Source organism: Etheostoma cragini, chromosome 14, assembly GCF_013103735.1.
Source record: "Etheostoma cragini isolate CJK2018 chromosome 14, CSU_Ecrag_1.0, whole genome shotgun sequence".
In the NCBI taxonomy this organism is placed as follows: domain Eukaryota; kingdom Metazoa; phylum Chordata; class Actinopteri; order Perciformes; family Percidae; genus Etheostoma; species Etheostoma cragini.
Window position 1 is genome coordinate 24,915,122 of NC_048420.1, and position 10,022 is coordinate 24,925,143.

Here is a 10,022-nt window from a genome sequence, read left to right on the forward strand (position 1 = left end):
CACTCCTTTCTAAGAGACGCCATCTTGGTCAGAGGGGGAAGTTAGCCGCGGTCAGGACTACAGCTTCCGGTGGAGATCAGTTGGTGAGCATCAAAATAAAGGTCCGGAAGTGTTCCAGATTTCCTCTGAAAAACATGTAGGAATATAAATGATAAATATTCACTTTTCAAATTTTCAGAGCGCTGAAAAAAACAATGAACCAAATTAAAGATGATGGAAGTTTCCTTTTAATGTGTCAAACAGAAGAAGGACCCAACCAATCAGAATTGCATCGGTGCTGCAGCGCCCCCTGGTGGCGAAGCTGCAATGACAAGAAAAAGATTGCTTCAAATGTAAATACATTCTACCATTTATTCTCTTTACTTATATTTATTTTTCTAATCCTTTTTTGTGTTTTCTTTAGGGTCTCTCGTACCGTTTTCTGTTTTATGTTGAAGTCTACCCCAAAAACACTACCAAGCCAGTAACTATGGCGACCTACGGAAGAGGATTAGAGACACTGGTGAAAAAATTATGTGAGTTCTTTTTTCCCAGAATTTTGAGAATAAAGTCAGAACTCACATAGATGTTTCAGCAGTGGCCCTAATCCTCTTCCGTAGAGACCAGATCGACCAGAGAAACCCATAAATGTATTTTTGACTTAAATAATTGATTTAAAAATTACGACAGTCGTGTTTTGTGCTCTACACAGTCCTGTACATATATACTTGCAACCATATTATTAATTGAGACGTGATTTAAAAAACTGCTAGCTTGCTACGCTAACTGCTAATGCTAACGTTGCATTGCTGATTTGATTAGTCTCTGTGTTTCCTTTGTGTCTTGTAAGTTCATTTTGTTCTGTGTTGCATGTGTTGCTGTTTTTTTGTGTTTTTTGAGTTGTGTACTGTGTGTGCCTGCTCTTTCCTTGTTTGTAAGTTTTTTTTGGTCTTCATTTGAATAAACATCAAACTCTGCATTTGGGTCCAAGCCTCTAACTATTCGAAACAGAATGAACCCCCCACAAATAGACCCAGCAGGTATGGAGATTAATCTAAAGACTCTGGGAGGATGGGATTTTCTTCACTCCCTGTAAAGAGGACCCTGCCTTCATTAGGCACCTTATGGAGGTGCGCTGGCAGGCTAAGGAGCAGGAGTTTTGTGACCCACTTTGGTTTAAAAACAGCAAATTTCACAGAAAGTTTGGGAGTTTGCATGCTGCTGGGTCTAACGTTAGCAGTCTGCTGACCCACGGACTCTGGGTCTATTTTAGGGGTCTGCTGACCCAAAACCGCTGGGTCTAATGTTAGCAGCCTGCCAACCCACCGCCGCTGGGTCTAACGTTAGACGCCCCCTGACCCGTTGTCACTGGATCTAACTGTTACTCCTCATGCCCTCCGAGAACATCTCCCAATCTGCGTTGGGCGGCCCTCCTCCCAGCGAGCTGCAACACAGTTCATGGCCCCACTGACGCGTTTTGTCTCCGGGCAACTAACAACAAAGACTCAGTTACCTCATGTTCGTTACATTTTCAGATGGACCTGAACTGGTGATATTTTACCTTCTAACACTCCTCTTCCTTTTCTTAATTACACCTGTAGGTTGTTGTGACCCAGACAATAACTACTAACCTTCATGATAATCAACAGAAGGTTGCCTTCAAAGTATTTCACTTTATTTCATCCTGGAGGGAACTCAACATGTCCGGGGACCTGTTGCACAAAAGTAGCGCAGCTTGACTTAGTGTGATCTGCTCATTGCTGCTTAATCCGTGCACGTTTGCTGAGCCAGAACGAGAAGATGAAGCTATAAAACTTATGGAGTGGAAATCAGCAACATCACCAAAAGCCTCCACGTGGCTTTCTGATATTATGATGTTTCTAACATTAGAAAATATCAAATCCTCCCTCAGAGGATTGTCCAGAAAATTATACAAAACTTGGGACCCTTTACTGGCTTACTTTGAAGGACTTACTGCTCTTCCCTCTTCATAACTGCTATGGACATAGGGATGGTAGAGCAAAACGACTACATTATACGATACCAGGAGTAACAAAAGAAAGGTGGTTTTTATCTAATATTTTAAATTGCATATTTATTCACTTTGTTTTTATTTATATTAGTTTTTATTTTGTATTTTTTCTCAACATAAGGGTTTGTTGTGGTTCGGACGGGGTTAATAGAAGGGTGTCTTGTTCCAATGGACATTGTAATGTTGCACTGTACCTTATCTAAAACAACACAAACATTTATTAATAAAAGAAGATAAAGCTATGTCTAGCCAGGTGTGTTGTGGTACTGCTGCCTTTTGTGTTCCATTCTCCCTTTTCCCTGTGTGTGTGTCTGTCTGTGTTGTCTGTCGTCCACACGACGGCGTCCTACGAGGAACGGGGGGCACTCATTAACCATCTGTCTATCTGCACAGCTGCATCCCATCATCATCACCACCACCACCACTATTTAAACCCGGGCTGACCACCTCTGCAGGGCCAGATTGTTACATCCCCCTACGTGGTAACTAGGCCAGTGGTCTAGTGAACGTTGCTCTTTAGACTTTTTCTGTATGACTAACCTGGTTTTCCTGTCACAGATTCGTGTTCCGTCGCTACTCTGTGCAGCTTCCCCAGATGTGCTCCGTTTGGACTTCCGCCTACTCACTCACCACCTCCTGTGCTTCGTCTATTGTTGGATTAAACCTTTTGTTACACCTTTTATCATCTCCTGTGTTGTTCTGTGTCCGGGTCCTACTGAAACCCCAACAAGGTGTAGATAGGTCGGATAAGTGCATGGCATTTAAAATAGACCACGGTATCCATAACAGATTTACTGATGCAGAAATGCAGAAGCCCAACAGACAATAGCGGACTGACTGAATTTGTAAGGATTTAAAAAAAATCTACTTAGCCTAGTCATGCCAAATTTTTTACAAAGTTGTAGGCTGCACTGTGTTTCATTGCTTTTTTATGTGTTGGTTTTAAAGCTGTATGTGGTCTACAGTGATAAATGCGCTGGTTTTATTGTAATGTGTCTTTGAGTAGCCAACCATGTAAAGCACAATATAAATAAAATGAATTATTATTTAGCCTACTTTGCCTTAAAAGTGAGCAGAGGGAATAATGTTCCTCGGGAAATAGACCCTAAGGACTCTAGGCTTCATTTCACACCCTTATTCACGCCAGAACATGTTTAGGACCATATGCACAAAACTCTATAATCTACAGTGGGGTTCGAAAGATTGGGCACCCCAGGGAAAAAATTGTTTTAATGTAAATAAAGAAGCTAAAAAAAGATGGAAAAATGGATTCAATAACATTTCAGCAAATATTGGAGCTAACTTGATGCCATCTGTGAAGAAGCTGAAGTTAAAGAGAGTACAGCTTCTACAAACGGATAATGATCCTAAACACACCTTGAAGTCCACGCTGGATTACATCAAGAGGCGTAAACTGAAGGTTTTGCCATGGCCTTCACAATCTTCTGATTATGGATAGACCTTAAAGGAGCAGTGTGTGACAGACAGCTGGGAAATCTCAATGTACTGGAAGGGAAGACTTTTGGAAGAAGAATGGGCAAAGACACCTTCAACAATTGGGGAGGGGGGGGGGGGGGGGTAGAAGGTACAACTTTTTTTTTACGGATGGCATTTTTTAGTTTTCAGTTTTTTTGAAAGTGTAAATGATGAAATAAAATCTAACTTTTTGTAACATATTCTAAGAATGGCTAATCTGTCATTTGATCCTTTTGGAGATTTTTTCATCTTTTCTTAGCTTCTGTTTGCACATTAATACACATTTTTACCTGGGGGCCCAAACTTTCAAACCCCACTGTATGTCTAATTCTAAAACTCTTTCTATAATTAATGTTTGTAAAGATAAATCAGACAATCTAGAAGAAGAAGTAAATGACTTCAATACACGCTGTAAACATGTATGTAAAACAATGCATTTATGTTTTTCATTCTTCTGACAAGTGACAGCAGCAAAATAAAAGATGAAGAAGCATTGCGGTGTTCCCGTGTGATGAATGTAAACTACACAACATCCGTCCTAAATATAGAACATGTTATTGTTCCGGGGATGTGTGACTAATTGAGAAGGTTATGAACCCAATGTAAGCTATAATAAAAACATTAGGCCTACATATTAAGGAGTAACACAAACTGTCCTTTATTAGAGAAGGATAAGCAACAATGAAATGAAATCATGAATGTGTTGGTCTCTGACCAGTCTGCTATTAATGGCTGCATTGTCTCTTAATCTCCGCAGCGTCCTTTATAAACCTGAAGCTGCAACAAAGGATGGAGTTTTATACAGATCATAACATGTCCCTCTCAGCTTTGCTTCAAACAGAAAAACCCTCTGCTCCCTGACAGGAAACACCTTGCTAGGCTAACTTCCCTATGCTACCTCCATCACATCTCCCTTTTTAAACTAAAGAGAGCTTTCAACGTGCTCTTGCTGTCTCCCCGACACAGAGATAAAGTCTCCTCTCCGAGACTGCTGGGTCTAAATTATAACACCCTTAAATGATGATATGACAGACCTTACAAGACAAAACAATATCTAATAAATTATTTAAAATAAGAGTCTACTTTTAACTACTACACATTATAATGTCTTCTATATATATCTGTTTGATTGAAGTTTTGATTGGACTTTAAGGCACAAACATTATTCCATGTCACCAGTCTCAGGTTCAGAAGAGTCTCCAGTCTGGTCTCCAGTCTCTGGTTGTAAAAGTGGATGTGAGTTCCTGGCTGGTTCTGGTCCTCCACAGTCCTCTCTATCAGCTTCTGTTTCCATCAGACCAACACATTTATGTCTTTTGACACCATTTTGCTGGGCAAATCTTTTGTTACAGACACTGCAGCTGAATCTTTTCTCTCCTGTGTGTGTTCTCATATGTTTCTGTAAATATTTTCTCAGTGTAAAAGACTTCTTACAGACTGAGCAGCTAAAAGGTCTCTCTCTTGTGTGAGTCATCATGTGTCTTTTTAGGTATCCATTATCAGAGAAAGCTTTACCACACTCAGGGCAGCTGAAAGGTTTTTCTCCGGTGTGAGTCTTTATGTGTCTCGTCAGATCCGACATGAATCCAAATCTTTTCCCACACTGAGAGCAGCTGAATCTTTTCTTACATCTTGAATCATGTTTCAGAGAGTTTAAAGCTGACTGAGGTTCTCTGGTCTCCTTCCAATCAGCCCTGTCATCAGCCCCAGGTTCAGAAGAGTCTCCAGTGTGGTCTTTAGTCGCTGGTTGTAAAAGTGGATGTGAGTTCCTTGTTGTTTTTGGTCCTCCATACTGCTCTCCATCAGCTTCTGTTTCCATAGGAACAACGCATTGATGTCTTTTGACATCAGAACTCCGGGAAAATCTTTTGTTACAAACACTGCAGCTGAATCTTTTCTCTCCTGTGTGGATTCTCATATGTTTCTGTAAATATCTTCTCTGTGTAAAAGATTTCATACAGACTGAGCAGCTGAAAAGTTTCTCTCCTGTATGAGTTGTCATGTGTCTCTTCAGATATGACTTGAAGCCAAATCCCCTCCCACACTCAGAGCAGCTGAATTTTGTCTTACATGTTGAATCATGTTTCAGAGAGTTTAAAGCTGACTGAGGTTCTCTGGTCTCCTTCCAATCAGCACTGTCACCAGCCCCAGTTTCAGAAGAGTCTCCGGTCTGGTCTTCAGTCTCTGGTTGTAAAAGTGGATGCTTGTTCCTGCCTGATTCTGGTCCTCCACAGTCCTCTCCATCAGCTTCTGTTTCTATCGGACCAACACATTTATGTCTTTTGACACGATATTGACGGGCAAATCTTTTGTTACAAACACTGCAGCTGAATCTTTTCTCTCCTGTGTGGACTACCGTGTGTTTCTGTAAACTTCCTCTTTGTGTGAAAGATTTCTTACAGACTGAGCAGTTGAAAGGTTTCTCTCCCGTGTGAGTCATCATGTGTGACTGTAAGTATCTTCTCTGTGTAAAAGATTTCTTACAGGCTGAGCAGCTGAAAGGTCTCTCTCTTGTGTGAGTCATCATGTGTTTTTTTAGGTATCCATTATCAGAGAAAGCTTTACCACACTCAGGGCAGCTGAAAGGTTTCTCTCCTGTATGAGTTGTCATGTGTCTCTTCAATTCTGAATTGAATTCAAATCTTCTCCCACACTCAGAGCAGCTGAGTCGTTTCTTACATCTTGAATCATGTTTCAGAGAGTTTAAAGCTGACTGAGGTTCTCTGGTCTCCTTCCAATCAGCACTGTCATCAGTCTCAGGTTCAGAAGAGTCTCCAGTCTGGTCTTCAGTCTCTGGTTGTAAAAGTGGATGTGAGTTCCTTCCTGGTTCTGGTCCTCCAAAGTCCTCTCCATCAGCTTCTGTTTCCATCGTACCAACACATTTATGTCTTTTGACATGATATTGACGGGCAAATCTTTTGTTACAAACACTGCAGCTGAATCTTTTCTCTCCTGTGTGGACTGCCATGTGTTTTTGTAAACTTCCTCTTTGTGTGAAAGATTTCTTACAGACTGAGCAGCTGAAAGGTTTCTCTCCTGTGTGAGTCATCATGTGTGACTGTAAATATCCACTCCGTGTAAAAGATTTCTTACAGACTGAGCAGCTGAAAGGTCTTTCTCCTGTGTGAGTCATCATGTGTCTCTTCAGATGTGACTTGTTGCCAAATCTTCTCCCACACTCAGAGCAGCTGAATGGTTTCTTACATCTTGAATCACGTTTCAGAGAGTTTAAAGCTGACTGAGGTTCTCTGGTCTCCTTCCAATCAGCACTGCCATCAGTCTCAGGTTTAGAAGAGACTTCAGTCTGGTCTTCAGTTTCTGGTTGTAAACGTGGATGTGAGGTCCTGGCTGGTTCAGGTCCTCCATAGTCCTCTCCATCAGCTTCTGTTTCCATCGGACCAACGCATTTATGTGTTTTGACATCAGAACGCCAGACAAATCTTTTGTTACAAACACTGCAGCTGTGTCTTCTCTCTCCTGTGTGGAATAAGGCCACATGTGACCGTAAACTACCACGCTGTGTAAAAGATTTGTAACAGACTGAGCAGCAAAAAGGTTTCTCTCCTGTGTGAGTAACCATGTGTCTCTTCAGATCTGACTTGAAGCCAAATCTTCTCCCACACTCAGAGCAGCTTAATGTTTTCTTACATCTTGAATCATGTTTCAGAGAGTTTAAAGCTGACTGAGGTTCTCTGGTCTCCTTCCAATCAGCACTGTCATCAGTCTCAGGTTTAGCAGAGTCTCTAGTCTGGTCTTCCGTCTCTGGTTGTAAAAGTGGATGTGAGTTCCTGGCTGGTTCTGGTCCTCCACAGTCCTCTCCATCAGCTTCTGTTTTCATGTATTGAGTTTGTCTCTGAGGAAGCTGTGAGGACTGAGCTTCCTCTTCATCATCTTCACTCTTCACAGGGACAGGAGTGAATGGGAACTTGGTGATGTCAGCCTCCTCCAGCCCTTGAAGCTGCTCTCCCTCCTGACTGCTCCACAGTTCCTCCTGTTCCTCTTTAATGTGTGGGGGGGCTTCTGGCTCCTCCTGGTCCACACTGGAGCTACACTCCTGCTGCTCAGGGGGAACCTCTTCTTTAACCACCGACAGCTGATTACCATCTGCAAGAAAACACAAATTGAGGAAAACCGACAACTGCACCATTCAGCAACTTTTCTCTATTTAGGAACAATCACAATCTTTGACATTTTCATAACTCACAGCGTAACTCACAGTGTAACTGAGAACATGATTTAATCTTAACAGGAAGGTCTGGTGGTCATGAAAGCAGACTGTAACCTAGAGAAGGTCTGGCTGGTTAATGTTAAACAGAATGCTATTATTCAATTTCAATTCAATTCAATTTATATAACGCTAAATCACAACAACAGTTATCTCTTTGCGCTTTCCATAAATGAGTAGGTCTAGACCGTACTCTGTGATGTTATTTACAGAAACCCAACAGTTCCCACCAAGAGACAGCACTGGGCCACAGAGGCAAGGAAAAACTTCCATTAAGAGGCAGAAACCTCGAGCAGAATCATGGCTCAGGGGGGGGGCGGTCCCTGGAGGCACCCCCAACCGGCCTTGACCGGTTGGGGGTGAGAAAAAGAGACAGAGAGAGAGAAAGAGAGAGAGACATGGAGAATTGTAGCAGAGGGTGTGGAGTAGCAACATGGAGGCAGCAGCTGGCTCCAACCACAGATCCAGAGCCAGAACCACCTGCAGGAAGCAATATAAGGAGAGAAGGGAGGGCAAGACTCCAGGGGCAAGAGAGCACAAGACTCCGGGAAAGGGAAGAAGTTGAGTTAGTAACATGCAGTAATGGAATGAGGTTGCATACAGATGGAGAGAAGGAGGAGGAGAGAGGAGCTCAGTGCATCATGGGAAGTCCCCAAACTGTCTAGGCCTATAATCCACTGTATAGAAATGAGCATTACAACACTGAGCCGATCAGCAGGTCTGAGGGGGAACAGCAGAAAAGATATTACCATGTAATCAAATTCCAGCCCCAATATAAACCAATGTAACCTTATGATACACTTGCTGAAAGGGCTACCCTTTAAAATGGTCAGTGGCCCCCTCACTTTTAATAACACCATGATCTTTTATCAACTCCTACATTAGGCCAATCCAGTGGGATCAGGGGAGAACTTGCTTGGATGAGTGTTCTGTGTGCCGATAATCAATGTCCACACGTACTATCTGCATTTCGGTGCTGGGACCCATTTATCTTCCTTTTGTCAAACAATTCAAACCTTAGCACGACCGACACGCCTGACACGGTGAAAAGCTGTGTGCTTTCCCCGTTTCTCCACACAGCTGTGTACCTGAGGCTGACCCAGTGCTCAAACGTAAAACTGCACATTTTATAAGTGGTATATAAACAAAAAAAAGTGTTGTAATGGCTCCAACACAACTCATGTCATATTGTTGTATGCTGGCTCTCCCTAACGATTATATGTCATTGATTAATAGTCAATTAAACTAATTATGAATTTACATATTATTAGAAAGAGTTTATTTTAATTTTAACTTGATTAGTATAATATAGTATAGCAATTATCCCCAAATGAATAAAAAAAAAACATCCAACATTTTATTACTAATGTGAAAATGACTGACCAGCACAAACAATGCCCCCTTCATTTTTGTTCACAAATAGCTGTCAAAACGACGATTACATTTAAGTGTTCCCTCTAAAACATTATCACATTATGTCTGCTAAGTAATACTCTGTTTAGGAAATTTAATATATTTATTGAAGTTTTTATTTTATTTTGTTAATTTCATTCATAAACTCTTAGAAGACTTTGTTGAGTAAAGTTTATTTCAGGTCTCATCTAGAACTTCTACCACAGTCCATTAGAAGGCACACGTCCAACAACATGTAGCGAGGCTACATTACGATTTTTGTCTGTATATTTAATGCAACAATAACAAAAATGTCTTTTAAAAGATCTCTACATACTGTTTTACAAAATAAACTAACATTAATAGACTAATATCCTATATTGTGATGTTTAAAGTAATCGATCTCTCTCTCTTAATACACACGCTGTCAAATGGAAGGAAAGCTCGTTGCGATCGCCAGATAAGTGACAATATATAGTGAATAAAAGTGACAATCTTGGGATAGTTTTTGATCGGTCTCTTTCATTTGACTTGCACATTGAGGAGGTGAAAGGTCGCCTTCTTTCATCTCCGAAGAATCTCAAAGATCAGATCAGTATTGTCCCTTAAGGATACCGAGGCCCTTATTAATGCCTTTGTTACATCTAGACTGGACTATTGTAATGTCCTGGTCTCTGGGCTGCCTCCCTTCACTGGCTCCCGGTCCAGGTCTGAGCAGACTTTAAGGTCTTGCTGTTAACGTACTACACAGTGAATGGCCTTGCTCCTTTACATCTGTCTGATCTGGTAACCTCTTATGTGCCTTCTCGGTGGCTGCGCTCCTACGGGTCAGGACTGCTGACTGGACCAACGGTCAGGAAGGAACCGGTTGGGGAGCTCCCACGGGTCAGGACTGCTGACTGGACCAACGGTCAGGAA

The 10,022-nt window shown here is 41.7% G+C and overlaps 1 protein-coding gene and 1 long non-coding RNA gene across 2 annotated transcripts in view; one reads left to right on the forward strand and one right to left on the reverse strand.

Annotated features, from left to right (window-relative positions):
- Positions 1-4,747, forward strand: part of LOC117956503 — a 20,281-nt gene extending 15,534 nt beyond the window's left edge. Inside the window, exon 3 of the long non-coding RNA XR_004659286.1 lies at positions 4,623-4,747. This is a non-coding gene — a long non-coding RNA (uncharacterized LOC117956503). The remainder of the gene's footprint in view (positions 1-4,622) is intronic.
- Positions 1-10,022, reverse strand: part of LOC117956462 (involucrin-like) — a 107,819-nt gene that overhangs the window by 75,466 nt on the left and 22,331 nt on the right. The window contains exon 4 of the mRNA XM_034891539.1: positions 7,136-7,591. Coding sequence (XP_034747430.1) covers positions 7,136-7,591 — 456 coding nt within the window. The remainder of the gene's footprint in view (positions 1-7,135; positions 7,592-10,022) is intronic.